The sequence below is a fragment of the Poecile atricapillus genome, chromosome 8 (assembly GCF_030490865.1).
Source record: "Poecile atricapillus isolate bPoeAtr1 chromosome 8, bPoeAtr1.hap1, whole genome shotgun sequence".
Classification (NCBI taxonomy): Eukaryota; Metazoa; Chordata; class Aves; order Passeriformes; family Paridae; genus Poecile; species Poecile atricapillus.
The window spans coordinates 19,177,950-19,199,115 of record NC_081256.1 but is presented as its reverse complement, the minus strand read 5'-3'; the positions used below and the strand labels follow the sequence as shown (position 1 = coordinate 19,199,115).

The 21,166-nt window shown below is 42.6% G+C and overlaps 2 protein-coding genes across 6 annotated transcripts in view; one reads left to right on the top strand and one right to left on the bottom strand.

Annotated features, from left to right (window-relative positions):
• Positions 1-21,166, bottom strand: part of MCF2L2 (MCF.2 cell line derived transforming sequence-like 2) — a 119,561-nt gene that overhangs the window by 57,010 nt on the left and 41,385 nt on the right. The gene's annotated exons all lie outside the window — the stretch shown is intronic.
• B3GNT5 (UDP-GlcNAc:betaGal beta-1,3-N-acetylglucosaminyltransferase 5) lies at positions 1,767-21,007 on the top strand. Of its 4 annotated transcripts, none has more exons than XM_058844222.1 (2): positions 1,767-1,901; positions 16,482-21,007. In XM_058844222.1, the coding sequence occupies exon 2, from the start codon at positions 16,822-16,824 to the stop codon at positions 17,956-17,958; it is 1,137 nt and encodes a 378-aa protein (XP_058700205.1). In that variant the 5' UTR covers positions 1,767-1,901; positions 16,482-16,821; the 3' UTR covers positions 17,959-21,007. The 4 variants fall into 4 exon arrangements, with proteins under 4 accessions (XP_058700205.1, XP_058700206.1, XP_058700207.1 ...); XM_058844223.1 differs by having other exon boundaries at positions 1,767-1,905; XM_058844224.1 differs by having other exon boundaries at positions 1,890-2,012.

The following is a 21,166-nucleotide window of genomic DNA, read 5'->3' as shown; positions in this document are numbered from 1 at the left end:
AAGAGATACAGATAGAAACTTTCCTACTGTAATTTCAGGTCAGAAGCAGGATGAAGTGTGATTACTTCAGTGACATCAATTGGAGAAAATGCAGATCAGTGAGAATGGGAAAATAGTGAAGACAAAGAAAAGGTTGTCAATCCTTTAAGCAGACATCACTTTTCAGGAAAAAAGTGGATACAAGTGTAAAACTGACTTAGTTTCTTTGCAGTGCTGATTAGAAACAGCCATTTTTGTTCAATAATTGAAATACTTCTGAGTTTGTTTTCTACTGACCCAGTTCTTCAAATCTTGTAATTATGTCTGAATGATGTTTCCACATAAACACACCTTAAATTTTAATGTTTTCTCCTGATTTTGAAAATGTGACTCATTGAAGCTGTATTTTCTGGTAGCTGCATTATCCAGACACAGATCATGCAGAAATGACATTTAAAATTAAGAAAGAAGAATAATGTCTGGAAAAAAACCCACGACACTTGTGAACTAGGAAGGAATCAACAATTATCATTTTGCTAAGAAAAATGAATGATGCTTTATTTATAAGGTTATTTCTATTGTTATTCAAACACTGCTCAGATAACATGTCAAATTTCCACAATGACCTACACACTTTTCCTTCTGAAGTGAACTGAAGATTGCACAGAATTATATTTCATCTTACTGAAGATTCAAACAGACAAAGAGAAATCTGGGAAGGCTGTTTAGTCATACTAAGACACACAACAGGAGAAAGGAGGGATCAAGTGAAAAACTCCTTAGGCCTTGAAGCTTCCCAAGCAAAACCTGTATTGCAAAACAACACATCCTTCCATAGGATCATCAGCTGCTCAGGTTTCACCCTTGCTCTACTTTTGCTGCATGACCTCGACAACAGTGTTCCTATCTTTATTTTCTCTCTTGTGTGTGAAAAGAAAACAATTCCTTGCCTCACAAAGACATTGTCTGATTTACGGTTGCAAAGTGACAAACAGACCCTAATTGTCATGATATGCAATAGTTAAATTTCTGTGAAGTCAATGATGAAGTCAGGAATGATTCAGATCAATCACAGTCATGTGAAAGAACTGGAGATACACAATGGGTTTGTGTTTGATATTTATAGTCAGTGAAAAACCTATGATTCTGTGATTCTAAAAAATCACACAAGGCGCAGCATTGTGGTGGATTTTCAACTGAATTAGAAAGCCATTTTTAGCCCAGTTTTTCTCTTTACGAAAGTTTGGCAAAAGCGTATTCAAAGAAGGCACGTTCATACACTTTCTTTGGATTTCTTTTTAAATACTTCTGTCTTAGTCCTACTGCCCATGGAGACTGACTTACTATTGATCTTCAGTGAATCAGGCATTCCCCTCAGGCTGGTGTAAAGAAGCCACCAAGACTTGTGGGGAAGGTAGAAGAGAAAAAGAAACTCTAAACTCTAAACATGGTCTTTTTCACTCCTCTGAAGATTCCGAACAGCAAAGTGAGATAAACAAGTTTCACTGTGACCTACAAACTAACTACCCAGCAGTAAGATGTCATTTGCCACCTCGGAGACTTAGAAGAGCAATTAGCTAAACTTTTATGGCGTCCCTTAAGAAATTTTTAAGATAGAAGTACTTTTGAAGATCTAGCGCATCACTTTTGGCACTCTGAGCGTCAGCGCAAGGCAGTTTCCCCTGTGCGCGCTGCAGTGTGACCCTGGGGAGCAGCGCCGCGGGCGGGCAGGGTGTTTGCAGCAGCGGGACACCCGAGCCGAGGAGCGAGCCCGGGCCGGGCGCGGGGAGCGAGCGCAGGGGGCGGAGCCGGTGGCTCCCGGGCCGCCGGAGCCCATCTGCTGCCGGGGAGCGCGGTGGCCCGGCCTGTCCCTGCTCCCCCAGCAAGCCAGCGGAGGAGAAAGCAGCTCTCCGGCCAGCTTGGTAGGTGAGGTGCGGGAATCCCTGCTGGGTGTCGTCCCGCTGCCCCCCGTACTTTCTGAGCTAAGAGCAGCCGGGTTGTTCGTTCCTCTGATGGCTAAAGCGAGTCGCCGGGTAATTAAAATTAGCGAAAATATTCTGGTTTTCTAAATGCTATTTTTTCCTCTTCTCTGCCTGGCTTCAGGGATTTTAAGAGCTAGTCTCTTCAGGGGAGGAGGGTGGCTTACTTCTCCGCGTTTCAGGAATTGCGGTTCTCTGCTTTGGACAAACGAGTTTTCCAACTGCTTTGTTTCCAAGGTTTCGGCGCAGACCGCATCCATTAACGCCGTACGCGCTTGCCCCTCTCCCGTCCTAAGGAAGGGTCTTGTAGGGTTTGGGATTTCAAATTCCTGAGATAAACGAGACCCAAACTTCAGGGTAGATTTTATGTCTGTTCTGCGTAACCTTCTAGCAGATTCCCCCCAAACCTCTGATTGTCTGGCAGTCGATTATATTTAAGAAAAAAAAAAAAAAAAAGGCCAGAAAATTATCAGGCTTTTCTGTGGCCCTTTAAGGGTCTTTCTCATGCCCTGAGCCTTGGAGGGAAAATTCGCGACCACTCGAGCATTGCGGTGAAACAACCCATTCAAAGGCGCGCCGTTCCCTCCCGCCCCTTGTTCCAGCAGACGCTCCCGGCTTCCTATTCCTCCAAACTTTTTTTCTACAGGAAAAGTGTGGGATTTTTTTTTCTTCCTCCACTGTTCCCACACAAGAAACTCGCAGATCCGGCTGTAAGTTTCTCCGCGCAGCCCTGCGTTGCAACACGGGGACGCGCCCCCGGGAGCTCCGTGGCTGCCGCCCGCCTGCTGAGCGCGCCCGGGGGCGGCACTGCCGGGCGCTGTGGGCACGGAGCTGCCGCCACCCCGAGCAGCTTTTGGGCATCCCGTAGGAAAGATCGGCAGGAGAAATCGCATTAGGCAAAAGGAGAGCCAGCGCTTTCATAAATGGCGTTTGAGCTAAGCAAAGCTTAAAAGAAAAAAAAATATTTTTTTTTATTCTTTTGGTCTGTGGTCTTGGCTGGGCTGCGGAGCTCCCAAGGTGGGGGCTGGCCGCGGGGTGTGCGGGGACGGGCGCGCCGGCTCCCGCCTTTGTTCCCCCGAAGGGGCGTCCGCAGCCGCATGGCTGGAAGCTGTTCCCTGCCTGCCGCCCCTCCCCGGCCGCTCCCGGGCTCCGCGGGTGCCCCGGAGGATGGCGATGGGGGAAGGCGCGGTGGCTGGGAGGATCACCATCGATTTGCGCTGATTTCGGGTCGCGGAGGCGGCAATAGCCATCGGAGAAAACCCCGTGGGGGTGGCGGGCTGTCCTCCAGCCCGCGACTTTCCCGGTATTTTCGACTCTCCTGGGTTTCAGAGGTTTCGGGAGAGCTGGGGATGCCCTTGTTGCCGTGCCGGGAGGCGGGCGCGGGGCAGAGCCGCGGGTTCGGCCGGGCTGGGGGCGGCGGGGCCCCGGGAAAGGGAGAATGGCAGCGCCTGATCCGCGCTGCGGGGAGCACAGCAAACACCTGAGGTGTTTTGGGGACAGTAGCTTCGCTAACTGCTTCTGCGCAAAATCTTGGGACTATCCGGAGATGGGAGACTGGCGTTACGCCGGTGTAAGCAACTACATGGAGCCCAAGACAGTGATAAGAACCACTGTAACTATCTTGGCCCGGGGCAAGGCAGTGGAGAACTCGATACGTGCTGCAGCATCCTCAACTCGGGACTACCCAGGCGCATGCCTGAGGATCTCTTAGCAGCAATGTTGAAACTACCAGTGCAGCTGTTGAAATCTGGTTTGTATGATGCTGTCTTGTCTCACTTCTCCCCGATTCTTGCATTTCTTCTAGCAAGGAAAGGGAAAAGGATGGGACTAGAAAAGGAACAGATTATTTTTTAAAAGGGAAAATAGCTGCAGTCGAAGGGTTTTTTTCTTATTTTTTCCTTCTTCTTTGTTTTGTTTTGTTTTGTTGAACAGGGCAGGACACAGTAAATCACTGTTGATAACAGCCATGGAATATTCTAGCAGTGTTCCAGAACCCTGGACTATCACATAGAGCTGGGTGTTGCTCTGGTATTATGGAAGTTGTTTTGCCCAGAACTAGTTTCATGGAAGTCCACCATCTATCATATACAGGGATATCACAGTAAAAATGTGGGCTTTTTCTGCAGATAAGGGGTTTGGAGTTTGTTTGTTTTTCTGCTTAGAAATATAATAGTACCTGCTTAGTGGCTGTTTTCCACTGGTTGAAACAAAACTGTATCACTTTCTACTTTCTCTGAGATCCCAAATTATTGAGAAACAAACTGGTTGCTCCTGCTGCCCGGAGCAGTAGTTGGGACAGTCTCTCTGACATCTGGCCAAACTGGAGTAGTGAGTCCTGATACTAGGAATGGTAATTCACCTACAGATTAGGGAGAAGCATGTGGAAAACCCTGCCAGTCATGGCTTATCGTTGGAAATGCTGATGTGTTTCGTGTCACTCTGCACCTACAGTGTTACAGCATCCAAGATGTACTGAGCATTGCCTCTGCCATGGTTATCCTTCTGTGCCTGAGCAATTGTCTAGGTAATCCTCTAACTTGAAGATGTTGGTTACTGGAAATACAGAAGTACTGAGGGGGTTTTGCTGTTGGCAAACACTGCTGTTACTGCAGTGGGTCTGGCTGGGCCTTGGGACTGGCAGAAGAGGTGGAGGGAGCCAGAATGTGATGGATTAGCATTGCACTACCGGCTCTTCCTTCCACATGGCACTTACTGAGTTTAGTCAGATACCTTCCTTAGTTCCCTAGGATATGCACATCTCAAGTGAGGCTATCTCATTATTCAGCAGACCTCAGTAATAACTAAACTAAATTCCTGTGGAAAGCAGTATAGCCCACCTCTGTCAGGTTGGCCAGAAGTAAAAGCAGGATTTTTCACTGATAAAGGAGACGTGTATTTGGATTCTTAGCAACATTTGGGAGATTGTGGTCCAGATCCTGAATTGAGATCTGTGCATTCCTGAGTTTTCAAAATTGAAATAACAGTCCTGGATAGCAGCATTTCCCTCCTTTCATAAGTTTTCCAGGTAGGACATTTGCCCCTGTCAGCAATGGGGAGAATTCTGTAGAAGGATCTTTGAAAGATGACACTTGACTTAAATTTTATCATCAGTGGGAAAACCACCACAATGCATGGAAGTAGGATGATGACACACCTTGATTTGGGAATTGCAACATTTTAGAATGAACCTGTAGCAATCCTGAAGTTTAGTTCTTGCTTGGCTGTCTGCATAGTCTGATCTTCAACTCAGAATTGTGGCTTGGAGATGCTGTGGCTGCTACATGCCCACATAACTCAGAAGATATAATAGATCCCAAGGCTGCTTAAACAACCTGCAGATACCCTCAGAAAAAGGGAATGTTGTTGTACGCAAAAGCAACTTAGTTGGCAGGACTGTTAAAGCGGGACACACATGTACACACTGCAAAGACCACAGGCTGTAGGATTTCCTGCCTTGGCTTCCTGCAAAGCAGTTTCATGAGGTCAGGGTTGACTGTGGTACCAACTCCAGATTTCTGAATGTAGTTTAAAACTTGAATAAAAAGTGGTCGCTCAGAACTCCCAGGAATGCTGCCATGCTCTGAAGGTACATGATCACCTTTCAGGTGCAGCAGCTCAACCTCACCAACTCAGGTGAGGCAGGAACTTGGGGATAAAGAACTTTTGTCAACACAGAGCATATTGTTGGAGGTGCTTTGGGACATGACAGGAAAGGAAGGGATTTAATTGGTCCCTTGCATTTAGAGCTAAGAAGAGTTTCTTCAAATTGAGCATGCTGTTGGCCCGCTAAGATGCTTACATTTCTTCTCGTATTGTACCCTGCATCATTTGTTTCTTCCAGTCTCACTTCGACAAAGACCTGAGGAGGCTCGACAAAGACCTGAGGAGGCTCGTCAGACAGGAGTCTTTGTCTTAGGGCAGAAAACTGTTTTTCTTGTTCTTTAAACTGCTACTCATCAGTAGCAGTTTTGCAGTTCCTTTGTTTGACTTTTCTTATCTGATTTGTATCTTGACGAGGAACGCTTTGCTTAGCCCTCTTTTTTGTGACTTGTTGTGGCTGCTTGGTAGCAGCTCTCGGAGAGTGCAGAGAGCACTTGAGCCACGGTGAGCAGGAACTGCAGGATGCTGTTCCTCCGTGCCAGCAGCTCTGTGCTCCTCGGAAGTGCACGGGGTGGGGAGGAGGGCTGCTTTGATTTGCTTTTCTGTCCTGAGCCCGTGATCATCCTGCTCCCCGTATTTAATAACTAAAAGCAGGCAAGTATGTCCTGTTCAATCCCTGCCCTTGTTGCATTGCAGAAGACGCTGTATAAAAGCCAAACTTCTCCTTAGCTCCCACAGAAGTAGGAGAGGATTAATGGAATTCATCCCACCCCGTTTGCAGACAGGCTTAAACAAAGCCTTGCACCGCTATTATCCCGTCCGATCTGCAGCTCCTTTGTATATGCTGAGATGGTTCTCGATCCACATTATCCTAAAATCTGAAATGGTTACGTCTTTCTGGCTGGCTTGAGGCATCATAGAGACCCCCAATATGCATGCAGAAGTCTTCAGTACTGAATCTGTTTTTAAATTTGCAAAGAACTATCAGCCTGTGATGTGAAATATTTGTCTCGAAAAGTTAAAAAGGTGTAATGAGAACCTTGAAACTTATGTAATCATACTAAATAATTGAAATTAAACATTTCTCTACTGAACTAATGGAAAAGGATAGCTGGATAGATGAATCCAGATCTCATAGAAGTGCTAAATCAGTGGTGAAACATTATCCTCTCTGGTCCTTTTTGGTGGCCAGCTTGTCGAGTACAGTTTTAACACCAAAACTTTTATGTCTTCTATAACCTTCTCCTCTAACTGACAGCCCCTCCCCCAGAAGTGGGATCTTTTATACAAAGAGAAATTGGAGAACATGAACCTTACAGGTTTGTATAGTGCTTGTTTGTTTAAAAGTTTGGTTACTCAAACTATCTCCTGTGCCTCTTAACATAATGTTTCTTCAGTTTCAATGCTACAGCTATTTTTGGCTTTTCTTAGGTCTGTGAAGACTGTGAATGCTTTCAGAATTGAAGGCTGGAAGTTAGGAGAAATGGTCAGTCTGATGTGTTGCTATTTCTAGATAATGATTTGCCTCAAGTTAGGGTGACTCTTTAGTTGAATTTAGGTACTGTTTGTGTAACTTTAATTTTAAAGTAGTTAAAAATATAAGTTCTTTAACTTCCACTAGCATATCTTGAATGACTGATACTTCATGCTTTTATAGGAAATGTGTGTGTGTAGAGTATATATAAACTTCACATTTACACAGCATCTGCACAGTTTTCTTAAATTACTGCTGAGCTACCCCAAATGGTAATAAATTTCTTAAGAAAATAACTGCACTAGAAATGCTAAACAAGAAGCGAATGCATGATCAGACAGGCTGCTTGCTTGATTCAAAGAGATGCATTTCCTATTAATGAAAGAAAACAACCCACTAGATGGGATTATGCAAGAAGCAGACAGGGTCATTAATAACTTTCCTCTTCCCTCAGCCCCAGCAGAATACAGCAGTTCTCTCTTTCAGCTTAAGAGCTGGTGGTAGCTGTGCACAGCTGTGAATGGGAGGGGATGAGGATGAACAAGGGCAGACTGTTCAGGGCCAAGGAACAGTGGGCAATGACTGTCTCTTAAGTGCATGTAGGTCTGTGAGTGTACAGAAAGATGGAGTGGCTTGGGCAATATTGTGGTAGTGGCAGCTCCACTGCATTCGTGGCAGGGGATGCGCCATTAGGGATCATCTTAGAGGTTCTTTTCCTCATTATCATTAATCAGAAAGCTAATTTTTTGTATATTATATTATATGCATGTGCTTCCTTAGATGGTGACAGAAGTATTGTTTTTCTCCACAGAACAACTTCTTTTCTAGGCTGATCCTATAGTTTAAATTACTAGAACTTTGTGTATAAGCATGTGCTTTGCTCGAGGTACAGCTTTGTGCAGGCAGATTCAGTGTAGCATTGGCCCTTGTGCTTGCTGGGTGTGCGTGTGTGGTGGGGAAAGCTGACAACAGAACAGAAAACTAGGCTATGTTCCTGGTTGATGGAACAGTTTTTAGTAAAAGTGAGGTCAGTTCTGACTGATGGGATGTTAGGATGGGAACGAGCACTAGTGTTCTGCAACCCAGCTTCCTCAAACTTTTGTGAATGTGGTTTGCAGGTTACAAAAACCCTGCAGATTTGTCTTCCACAGTTCTACTTGTAGGTTTGGGAAAAGAAACTATCAGGGGAAAGGATTTGATGCAGAAAAGGGTGATGCAGGACTTCTGTCATGCTCAGTTGTCTATAGACTGACAATAAATGGTGTCTGCATGGTAAATCAGCATGAGACTTGGCTGAGGTGAATGAGCCATGCTTAAGAGAGGAGGACAGATTTATGCAGCTGAGATGATTGGGAAGTCTTGATGGGATGATACTCTGCTGTGTGGACTCAAGAGTTCACCTCTGGTCTGTACTAACTTCAGTGCAGAACAGGGAGAGGTAATCTAACAGAGCACTTAGAAAACCCACCAGCTCCCTTTACCCTTTAAATTAACCAGTATATTTGACATTTTTAATTTCAGTATGTTTTATTATCACTGGTCTAACTGAAAGAGAAAAACACAATCATTTGGCACAAAAACACCCTGCATCCTAACCTAAAACTGAACTTACAAATTCTCATTTGTCTGTCTTCCTGCTTCAGTGCCTACATGGTAGTGACCCATACAACATCCAAGCTCTTGCTGCAGCATGGGATATCCACCTGAAGTTTGATACTGAATTAGGGTCATAGGCTACAGTATTGTCTGAAGAAAAATGATAGACTGAGAAGCAGATGAGAGAATATTTACTCTGGAATGAAAATGTGAAAACCTGAAAATGGCCATGGTACAATGGTGTTAGCCTTCTGTTTAAACAAGCCTTTCACACACTTTCTAACTCACTGCATTTTTTTTTTTTTTAGTATTCTTACTGGGTAAAAGAAAAGTTTCTGAGAGTCCCCATAGAAAGGCAGCTTGAACTAGTCTCACAGTTAGTTGTGTCAGTCTGAACTTGACTTCCTCTTTTAGTTTGGCGGCTAGCATGGAAAAAGTCTGCTTCAGATAGTTGTTCAGTTTGATCATCAGGTATGGCCTGCAGACTGGAACAGAAATCACCTTGGGTTTGTGGGGAAAATAGGCAGGAAATAATATCTCTAGATCTAGCTGCAAATAAATACTTGAATGGGCTTATTTAAAACAGTTATATATATATATGTATAAATATTGATTAGCTGGGGCCCTGATGTTGTAGCTCTTCAACTGGAACATGCTATGAAACAGGGACATTCAGTATCAATGCCTAACTAGGGAATTTTCAATTTGTTGTCTTCCAGTGTTGAGTTTTGTACTGGACCCATAACTGCTTGATATTTCACAATTGATTTCTCTAGCATGGGGGAAAAGAGTTTTCTTCAATGTTCAGCTCAAAGTGTGCCATGTTTAATGGGATGTCCTTCTTGTGAGATAGTCTGCAATCCACTTTTGTAAAGAGATGAATACACTAATTTGGGATAGAAAGTAGTGGCTAGCCCTTTGTAAAGTCTCTTGTGGTCCTTGCCAACTTTTGAGGAAAGCTGTGTTTATAACATCCTGGGAGTAAGTGATATCATAATCACTAGAAAATTCATTACACCACTTGCACAGAAGCCTCCAGATAAGACTCCAAATACAAACAGAAATGATCTACTGTAAAATGGAGAGGGAGGTGACTTTTCAGAGGCTATAGTAATGGGGTAACATTAACAACTGCAGTTAATGTGCTCTGCCCCTTTGCTCCCTCTTTTTGCCTTGGTACATAGGAATAGAGAGGAATGTGTGCCAGTCTCATATGTCTTTAAATGCTGGCACTGTGAAAGTGAACTTACATAAATGCAGACTGCTCCTCAGTGCATCATTAGAGCTCATTGCTGCCAAAACAGATGTGCTGGGTTGTACAATAGGTGCCATTACAGCCTTTGTAGCTGTGTCTCAGAGTTCTGACTCGTCTTTGTGGAAGTTAAGAGCTTAACTTAGTCCCTCCTCTAAGAATATGAGAACATGTGGCCTCAATCATGTCACTGACAGACAGAAACTTCAGAATATTATCCTTACTGTCAGTGCAAAGAACAGGCTCTTTTCACCCAATCTGCTGCATGCAAAGCAAAAACATGCTGGTGCTTGTGCATTTTATGCAAAATCCCTTGAACTAAATGACTCATATTTTGGAAACTCATTCTAGAAAATACCCTTGTTCCTTCCAGCTTGTATGGGGAAGAGTCTGCAATGGATGTAGGAGGTTAAAACAACTGAGAACTGCAGGCTAATGTAGACTGATGCTTGAAAGATGTGGTCCTGCTCCTCTCCTGTCATGTCCATAGTGACTGTTTTGGGCAATTGATCTTGATGAAAGCAATTTCAGAAGGCAAATCTGTCCTTTCTGGCAGATATCTCCATTTACAGTGGCTTGTAGCAGCTGGGAAGCTTTCAGCTCATTTTAGGGAAAACTGAAGAAATCATTCTCTTTCTTTCCACCCAATAGTTACAGTAAGTGTAAAACCTCTGTAGAAACTAAATCTCTCTTGGCAATTCGCTGCTTCCTGGCAGTGCTAAGCATTTACAACCTGTTTCTGCTTCCAGCCCTGAAGGAATTGAATTGCTTTACTCAATTGCCATCTAACGCTTTGCCATACTTTTAATTTCTCTGCCAACATTGCTCAGCATTTGCAAGTTTTAGCCACCAGTGAGAATCAGCAATTGGGCACAGCTTCAAATGGCTCATTTTTCTAGGTGGTGGTGTAGTTATTCTGATACAGAACTTTCCTGGACAAAGCTGTGTGCTTCAATGCCCATATTTTTAATAAGGGGATTCCTCTTGACTGAGCAATTTCAGGATCATTTAAGGAGTTCATGTTTCGGAAAGTGTTGGATGTTCACCTTCATGGAAAATCAGGTGTCTGTTCAACCTCAGAAGTCCTCAACGTATGAAAAAAGAAGCATGTAAGAATGCTGGTGTACTGTCCCAGGAAGCTACACTCTGAGTAGGAGCTGCAGGCCAACTCAAGATCTTGCAGGTGAAGCCTGCACTGGAGGTTGCAGAAGATGGATTATATGTTCTTGAAACAAAATTTCCAAAGCTACTGTCAGTCATTTCTGCATTATGTTCCTTATTAATGCAACATCTGTGACCTGATTCTAAACTTTTCATAGATCCTTGGAGCAATGGACTATTTCTTTTTGTTAATTCCATTGCCATTGTGACCATGTTTTCCTACAGAATACTTTTCTGAATTGGCTTTCATGTCTCAACAGTTTGGACAGAACAAGGTGTAACAGGGGAATTTCTGACATTTTTGATTTTTTTTTCTTTGCAGGCTGTTTGTGACTTCTTATAATCTTGGTGCTTGCAAACTATGTAGGAAGGCAGCCTTAGCTAAGCAACTTACTGCATCTTTTTCCCTAAAGTGACCTTCTGTCACTATGGCAGGAAGTCCTTGAAGTGCCAAGAGCTGTTCTCCTTTTTGTGACACAGCTCACATACAAAAAGAACCTGAAGATTAGTTTCAAAACAAGCGCTTAATATATAAGAAGTGTTTCAAATATTGAGAAGTGAAGAAGGAGGACATAGGCCAGGGAAGAGATGACAGATAACATGACTTGTGAAGACATGTCAGCAACAGAAAAATCATCAGAGGAACCTGGATTACTTAATCTTGTAGCTAAAACTGTAAGCAGAAAACTCCATTCAGGCTTTGCTCCCATTAACTTAGACACATACTTTTTTAATATTCAATTAGTCAATCATAATGAAAAATCTTGATAAACTTGTGTTTTGATGGCTTATTTGATGTGTGAGCTTGACTAGATTTCCTTTGGACTTTGGGTGTAAACAGTAAATAAATCAATACTAGAGTTGGAAGAGTTCAATTTCACAGAAATTATAACTGTTTAAATTGCTTCAAACACAGCAAAAAAAAGTTTTGAATTCCACTTAACAAATAAAACTTTCAAATATATCAAGATGTGTTCTGTGGACACCATAGCCCCTTTCTAAACAAATTTTGAAAGCTTCAAGAAAATCCAACTCACTCCTTCCAGGATTACCCCATTCTTACACTAGACTTGACACATCTCTCTGAATTTAAAGCCAGACAGTGATAATCTTGGCCCATGCAGCTTTAACTGCAGCATATCTGCCTCTGTCACCTCTGTGGCTGGGCACATTCCTTTAGTGCTGTAGAAGTGGTGTTGCGGCTTAGAGGACATCTCATGTCACCCTGTGACATCTGATGTCAGGATGGAGCAAGCAGGATAGAGTCCTGAAACAGGAGGGAGCTTGTCTACAATGTGCCTTCTAACCTGGGCACCTGCTCAGGTGTCAAACAAGCTGATATGGAGTAGCTCACGTGACAGAACTATCCTGACCTTAAAACAAAAGCCTGTCCTAGAGCTTCACAATTTCTGTAGTACCAGAGCCTGGCAGTAGCCTTAGAATTGAAAAGACTGAAAGCTTTAGAAACAATGTCTGTTAAAACTGATTCTACATAAGAAAACCCTTGAGTCCTATTGTGCACTTAGGTTAGGCACAGCTTGACCTCTATTAGCCACTTTCTGATACTTCCTTCAGGGATTCAGCAGGCTGCTTTTTGGGGACAAGAGAATTGGAGGAGCTGAATTTGGATTGTTGAGCAACTATATAAACTCCAGGCCTGTTGCAAGCTGTGGAAGGTTGGTGTGGTAAGGATGAGAGGGCAGAGTGACTGTGAGTCCGTCCCCAACAGTCAAGGACAAAACATGGACATAGAAAGCAGCAGCTCTTCAGATTACTTTTGTTTGGAGTAAGGTAATGTTTGAGGTCTTCAATCTTTCTGGTAGGTCTGAACTCTAACCAAGAGCTGCTGATGTGAAAGTGCCAGTTGCTACAAGTTGATTGCAAAAAAAAAAGGTTCTATTTAAAATTGTGTTTCTTGGTATATCTCGCATTGCCTGGAAAAGCCACTTGTGATCTGAACTCTTCTGTTGTAGGTGGGAAGAGTGAAAAATAACTATACATTATGATCCTTGTCCTAAAATACATGTTGTGCTGAGATGTGGTGTATTGAAGCCCAGCTTGTGTGTAGTACCACTTGACAAAATCTGTAGCTGGGAGTTTTGAGATGTTTTCTCTGGGCAGTCTCAGTTGACCTCTTGGGTTTAGGTTTTTATCAGGTTTATCCAAGTGTTAGTTGGAAAAAATCTCTGTGTTGATGTCTTTTGTGTAAATGTTGTCTCTCCATGGTTCTTCCTGTGAGGGTCTGTGCCTCTGGTGTCTCTCTTTATTTTTCTTTAGGATGTGTCCTGTCTGTGTCTCCTTAGTTGACTTTCCAAAACTGTTCTATTGCTATCCTGAAATAAACTTCATACTGACTTTTTTCAAAAGTTAAAGGATCCCTAAGGATTTGCTTTTCCATAGTGGTCACTCTACAAACTATCAAGTTTGCAAGTCACACTATGCCAGCGCCTCTTTCACCCTAGAATATATTCCAAATGCAAAACACAGAACAGTGAACAGTTGCTACAATGAGTCATGCTTGTGGAAGTATTGAAAGGTTAAAAAACAAACTCCTTTAGCAAAGACAGGATTGCTAAGGATGGCAAAAGCCTGCAGTACTTGCAGCTTGGGGAAATACCACAGGCAGTTCTAATCTTAAATCTGCCAGAAAGAAAGGCAGTAACAGGAACTGTATATGGATGCTTGGTTATTCAATCTTAGAACAGATCTAACAGCTTTCAAGCTACAAGTAAGAAAACGCACAAGAGGAAAAACACCTTAATTATGGTCAGAAAAATGACTGTCAAGCACGGTTTTATCTCTGTTCCATGGTGTTTCCTCTTGCTAAGAACACATTGGTGAGTTGCACTGTTTTTTTTTCCTGGAATGATGAAATTTAAATAGCAATAAATAGGTCCTGTGGTGTCTCAACCTGTTTTCCTGTTAAGGGAAGTAGAACATGACTAAGCCCAAAGGCTCAGTCTTTTAAACGGGCTATAAAAATTTCTGATAATCAAAGAGGCTCCACTTGTGCATTTTTACCTTCACTGAGTATCTCCATGCTTTTTTGGAGGGAGAAGGGCAAGTGGGTATAGACCTCCTTAAATTTCATTAGTATTGCTCATCTATAGTCACATTTTAAAGTTTTGCCTGAGAGGTATTTTTCTGAGGGGGATTCTGAACAACTTTTGTCTACTAATGGTTCAAGTAATTCCACTGAACTAGAACAAGGAAATGACAGACCAGACTGTTCCAGCCCTTAGCCAGTTAATTTTATGGCTTGGGGTGGGGGTTGTTTTTTTAGTTTGTTTGTTTGGTTGGTTTTTTGTTTTGTTTTGTTTTGGTTTTGTTTTTGTTGGTTTTGGTTTTTGTTTTTTGTTTTTTTTCTCATTGGAAAAGCTTAAGTTCTCTTTCCAAGATCCCTGACTTCAGGAAAGGGTGCTAGGGAGCAGAAAACTGAGTCTATGCATGCCTCTTGTCCCCTGCTAGCTACTCCATATTTAAAGCTGTTTCCATGATGTGTTTTGTGGTGGATTTCTTTGGTGGGTGTGTGGGTTTGGCTTGAGTGTTGTTGTTGGTTTTGCTTTTTTTCTGGAGACTTATTTTTCCCTAGTGGGGAATAAAGGTCATGTAGGTTAGTTTCACTGCTAGCTCACAGTGACCGTGTCCTTTTAATCTGTGCTGTTGATTGTTGTCTCCTTTTGCCAGATGGCATTGGCAACTGCAGACTGTTTCCCAAACTTCTTATCCAATTGTAATCTAAATAAGTTGTATTTGGTGATGAATATCCCTGTTTACCAAGGTAAACTTTGCTTCAGGTGATTAAATAGATTGCCTTGTGCTCCGTTTGCTTTCAGTCTTCTGCTTTAAGTTTATCATGATGGCAGTGAACAACCTGACTGCCTGGTATCTTTAGACCCATTCCTTCAAAAGGAACAACCAAATGCTTTGGGATTTCTCTAACACTCCTGCTTGTCTGCATCCCTGTGCTTCATCTGAAACAAGAGTGAGCTTCACAATAGTGTTCTATTGTAAAGTTGCTGAGTTTATAACTCTGAGGTGCATTGTTTAACTTCATGTTTCCAAAATAAAAAGGGTTTAAACTGATACTATAAAAAGCGCTGACTTTTATTCATCAAACTGCCCATACAGCTTTTCTCTTATGCATTACAATCTGCAATCCTCAGATACACCAATGCATGGTTTCCATTTTGAGCAGCTGGTCGCCTTCCTGGAGCACCACAAAATTGCCTCAGGTTTTCTTACCACTGTATACTCTGTTGTGTTCTCATAATGCTAATCTAGTTGCAAGACTTCAGATGGCTAAAACAGTCTCAAAATATTTGTGTTGCACATAACTTCTGACTTGAAAGTGAAATCTTCTGTTCTCTTGTTTCGGGGTTGGTTCTGTGCAACAAGTGCTTAGTTTGTGGGACGTCATTCCTTTATGGTGCTAGTCCTACGTTTTTTGTTTGATGGCTATTTTTGGCTTTTTATGGGATGAATACGGAGTTGCTACTTCAGGGTGTTCTTGTTCATTATATAGCAGAGACGACTCTGGCTACAAGAACCAAATTTTAAAGTTCAGGGCAAGAATGCTGGACTTGGGTGGCTTTTTGTGCTTTGGATTCTTCACTTAAACCGCGGCGGGTATCGGAGGCAGTAGCGCTGTAAGCGTGGCCGCGCGGTGTACCCGTGGCAGGGGTAGGTACCGGGAGAGCAGTCAGTCCGTGTGTCCGTGTGTCCGTCCGTGTGTCCCGCGTAGCTCGGTGGCAGCGGCGGCACCCCCGGCCGCGGGGCGGGCGGAACGGCCCTCACGGGCTCGCGGCGCCTCGCGCCCGCCGCCGTTGGGCCCAACGGCCGCTGCCCTCAGGCCGGAGGGGACGGGCGGAGCAGCGGGGCCGTGCCGAGAGCCCCGTGCGGGGCCAGCCCATCGCGGCACCGCCACGGCTGCGGGGGAAGGACCAGGGAGGGCAAGGGGGCGGCGGGGCGGAGCACGGAGCGCTGCCGGGCGGGACCCCGAGCGCTGCCGGGAGGGGACCCCGAGCGCTGGCCTGGCACTCGCTGCCCCGGGAGCAGTCGCAGGGCTCCGCCTGGCTCCGGGTTTACCGGATTGCCGACCCAAAAAGCAATTTGTAAACCCGGCCGTTTGTAGGGTGCCCTCTCCGGGCGTAGAGGAATTTTAAAAGATGGTCATCTGCCGGCTAACGGCAGTGGGGGTTTCTAAGAAAGAGGTTTCTGTGTCAGTCTCCTCTCTCACTGGCCTCCACAAGCTTGCTCCGGGCCACTGACCGCCTCTGACTTCCTGCCAGTCGGTTCTTTTATTTTGAGGTGTGGGAGGGATGTGTGTATGTGGGTGGTGATGGGCAATGACTGAGAAGTCAGCTCGTTTCCATGACCAAATCTAAAACCAAAGGTGTTAATAACAGCTCACTTAAACTTTTCTCCTCTTCCCCTTCAGAACTGGCAGGTGTTCATCTTCATGAAGGAAAGAAACACTAGAAGTTCTGAGTAGAAGTGTAGTGTTTGCTTCAAGATGCCCCAAAGGAAAAATAATCATCTGCAAGTTTCATCTTTCAAAACTGCCAGTGTTCTTTCAATCAAAGAGAAACGGTTTTTTAGAAAGATGACTTGTGAAGTCTGTGAACAAAGCTGTCTTCAGAAGGATACTGAATGAAAGACATCATGCCTTACAAGGGACACTTATCTCAAAGGGTGACACTGTGCTCTTAAACTAAAACACAGGCACTGTAAAAACACTGATCCTGAACAAGCAAAAGGATTATAAAAACTGCATCAGAATGTTTGTTAGTCCCAGAAGAGTCAGAAAATGCCATTTTTTGCAGATATGTGCCACTTGCTTCATACTGTGTCTCATGATTTTTTGGGTACCGTTTGATAATCACATTGTGAGCCATATGAAGTCCTATTCCTACAGATACCTCATAAATAGCTACCATTTTGTGAATGACAGCCTGTCTGTCAGCAGGGATAACCTGAACAGAATATCAAGTTATCAGTACTTGATCAACCACAGAGAGAAATGTCAGCAGCAGGATGTCCTTCTCCTATTGTTTGTGAAGACTTCTCCTGAAAACCGCCATCGAAGGGATGCAATTAGACAAACTTGGGGTAATGAGAAGTACGTTCGTTCTCAACTTAATGCCAACATTAAAACCCTCTTTGCTTTAGGACGACCAACAGGCCATCTGCAGAAAACACAGCGACAAAGAGAACTTGAGCTCGAAGACCAGAAATACCAGGATTTGATTCAGCAAGACTTCTTGGATACTTTTCACAATCTTACTCTTAAATTGCTTTTGCAGTTTAGCTGGGTGAATGCCTACTGTCCTCATGCCAGGTTCATAATGTCTGCAGATGATGACATATTTATCCATATGCCAAATCTCATTGCTTACCTCCAAAGTCTCACACAAATGGGTGCTCAAGATCTCTGGATTGGTCGTGTCCATCGTGGATCCCCTCCCGTAAGAGACAAGACTAGCAAATACTATGTTCCATATGAAATGTACCAGTGGCCCTCTTACCCTGACTACACAGCAGGAGCTGCATATGTAATATCAAATGATGTAGCAGCTAAAGTCTATGAGGCTTCATTGACTCTGAACACAAGTCTTTATATAGATGATGTTTTCATGGGTCTCTGTGCCAATAAAATGGGAATTGTACCACAATATCATGTATTTTTTTCTGGGGAAGGAAAGGCTCCATATCATCCCTGCATTTATAACAAGATGATGACATCTCATGGACACGTAGATGATCTTCGCCAGCTCTGGCAGCAGGCTACAGATCCCAAAGTTAAAAAGATTTCTTCAGGAATTTGGGGTAGAATGTACTGCAGACTAGTCAATATTGTGCTTCTCTGTAAACTGTACTATGTGGACACATATCCTTGTTCAGCTGCATTTTCTTAATACTTGAATATCTGCACTGAAGATCCACTGAGCCATGACAAAGCAACATTTTAGGTGTTTATCCAAAATATATGTAAACATGGAAAGAGGTAAAATTTACACGTGAATACTTGGGGTGGGCAGAGGGAGAGAAAGAAGATGGTCCTAGGGTCCCAGATTCTGTTCAGAGACTTAGTGGAATAGCTCTCCTGTTGTACTTCAACTTTTTACATAATAGCCTGTTTTTTTACACTCTTCAAGGGATGCAAGTCTGGATTATTAGTGAACTATAATGGACTTGACTTCTAGACTTTGAAATGCTTATTGCAAATATCTGTTTCTTTGAACTTGTCAGTAAGTCTTGATTGTTTTTTTAAAAGATATGTGAACTAAGGCATGTGGCAAAAAAATCTGTTATATCAGAATGGAGTAGACCTTTCAAAGCATGAGGAAAGTGGAACTTCTGACTTGATGAATGAGACTATCACAGTAGTTTAAGGTAGTGTAAACTCTACAAATATTCACCATTTCTCAATGCTTCATACAAAGTCAGTTTGGACCTGCACTGACCTGCACCTGGAGCTGACAAATAGTGAGTTCTAGAAGTGGAGACCTGCTACAATTGTTTTCTCAAAGCTCCCTAAATCTTTGAAATAGGGAAAGAGTGTTTGGATGCCCTCTGACTTGATGATTTTAAGTAACAAAGGAACCCCCTTTAGAACCTGAAGCTATAAAAAAACCAAATACTACTAATGTGACTGGTTGGGCTAATATTTCTCTGTCTTCCGAAAACTGAATCAGCATATTTAAAAAGTCCAGTCTTTAACAGGAAAATAAGTTGAGTTAATTTTATTCCAATAATGCTTCTGTTTTCCAATATTCTAGAGGTGAAAAGCAAGCAAAAGTCCCCATGAAGGTTACTTAGAGCTAATTAAAGACTTTAAGACTTAAAAAAGCAAAATTTCATGCTTGAACTAACAGAGAGGGAAGATACTTTCTGTACAAACTTTGACTTCGCGTTGAAGGGATAGGGAGATGGTGATTCACACAAACTCAGTACACAAATCATAATAACTAAAATATTTCTCCTGAAGTCAAAATTGTCTTTAAAATTTCAGGGTTATTTGTGTCCACAAACCCCCCGTACCTTGAACATATCTCAATGTTAATATCACTTGCGAAGGAACAAAATGACTGCTTTGTAAACCAAAACAGAGCTAAGTGATGTGCAAACTGCAGCCCTTATGAGTTGTACTGTGGTCCCAAAAAGATACTGCAGAGAACCAGAATTGTAGGCTTCCTGCAGTCCTTGCACAGCTCAGTCATGCTGCTTCCACAGACTCTCAGGACAGATATCTTAGCTGCAAATTGCCAAACCTGTGGCAGCTGTAGAGGAATTGCTAGTTTGAAGGTGTGAGTAGTAAACTTGGTTTAACTAACTGCTACTGCTCTTGGAGCTGTGCTGCAGGTTTTCTGGTTTGAATGGGTGATGGCATCTGTCAGTGCAGACAGAATCCAGGAGTGAGCCTGCTGACTGTTCTCTAAGCTGTTCAGATGGAGGGTAGGCAGCTACTGGGACTAAGTCAAACATGTAACTTTCTATAATTGGTTTTGAAGAAGGAAGGTAGTAAGATTCCTAACTGGTCCCAAATGTTGGGCATATAAAGAGCCCACAAATAAATCATTTATCAGTGTCAGAATGACTGACAAGTATAACAGCTATACTTCAAAAGGAACAAATCCTGTTCCTTTTCTTGCCTAAACAAACGGATAATAGTACTGGGGATGTAGATCTATATAACCTGTTGCATACAGAGAAAATAAATGCACATATAGAGAAAGTATTATTCTATATTGAAGGAAAGCTACTTCATTGGATTTCTGACTTGTTGTGAGCCATTTAAATCAACAAAGCTGCACAGCAAAACTGCACTGCTAGAAAAGCCACCCTGTTCACTGAAGGGAAAGAGGGTCTTCATATGCAGTGTGCAACCAAAATGTACTAGTAAGACCACAGTCTTCCAGCATATCTACATGTTGGGATTTGTTTTCACTCAGACATACAAAAGTAATTTTTAAGTAGCTTTAACCAGCTAACATCTAAAATGCTGCTTAAATGTAGTTGCCATTAACTGAAAGTCACTTTTGACCATTGAAAAACTTTGTTTTACAGTTGGTTTGAGCTTTGTTTGGATTGTTTCTTAATCTTAAAAGGGCGTTGATGTTTGTAGTATGCCTTTTCTTTTGCTGCAGTGAAAAGAAGTTGCTTGTTGAATAAAAAGGAAAGCATGAAGGCACTCCTTTCAAAAAATAGAAGATACATAGAAAATTTCATATTTTCTGGTTCTAAACACAAATTAAGATTTGTACACTTCCATCAGGAATCTTTTTTTAACAATAGTCTCAGTGCTCCAATGCAGGGCTGATAGGTTTTACTTCTACAAATAAAACTCTTATCAGCCTGAATGGTCACTCCTCATTAAGAGTTTGACATTGTTGCACAGCATATTTAATGCTATTTTTTTTTTACCTGTTTGTTTGGTTTGCATCAGTTTCCCTTTGATATTACTAATTTTTATACAAAGTATTCAATATTTATTCTTAAACTTTGCTCTGTACCACAGAAAGACAGTTGTTTTGTAAAATTTGTTTTGAATAAACAGACTTATTTGTTTTAAAAAACCTAAATAATACAAAAAAGGTAACTATCGCTTGTTGCTTTCTTTGTAACTGACAAGATCAGTTCTGATACTTCTAATTGTTGTTCTGAGTTCCCTTTTACAAGAGGACTTCAAACTGATCCTCATTCCCCCCCCCCCCGGTGTATGCAAAAGGCAAAATTGGTGTTCCCAAGAAGAGGGAGAGCTCACAAATTTGTTTACCAAGCTTCTAGGCCTAAAGTTTATAAAATTGACAAGTATTAGCAGCTGAACCTGTTGTTAATGTTATAATTTGTATGTTCTCTTCAGGCAGCTGCTCCCCTGGAGATGTGTATCTGAATACATATGATTTCAGATCATACTTTACACTTTTGGAAAAGTAGCTGATGGTCTGGGGACCAGACATGGTATTTTTATAGGGTATAATTAAATTCAGATAATTATGATTTGTATGTCTCTCCAATTTGTCTGACATAATGTATCAAGTTAGGGTTTCTAGAAATTGAGTCATTTGCATCAGGTAACTCCAGTGTATGAGACAGGGGCATAACTAAAGCATGAATTATCTA

Bases quoted from the DNA above. Each gene is read 5' to 3' on its own strand.
- B3GNT5 (XM_058844222.1), top strand. From the start codon at position 16,822: ATGTTTGTTAGTCCCAGAAGAGTCAGAAAATGCCATTTTTTGCAGATA.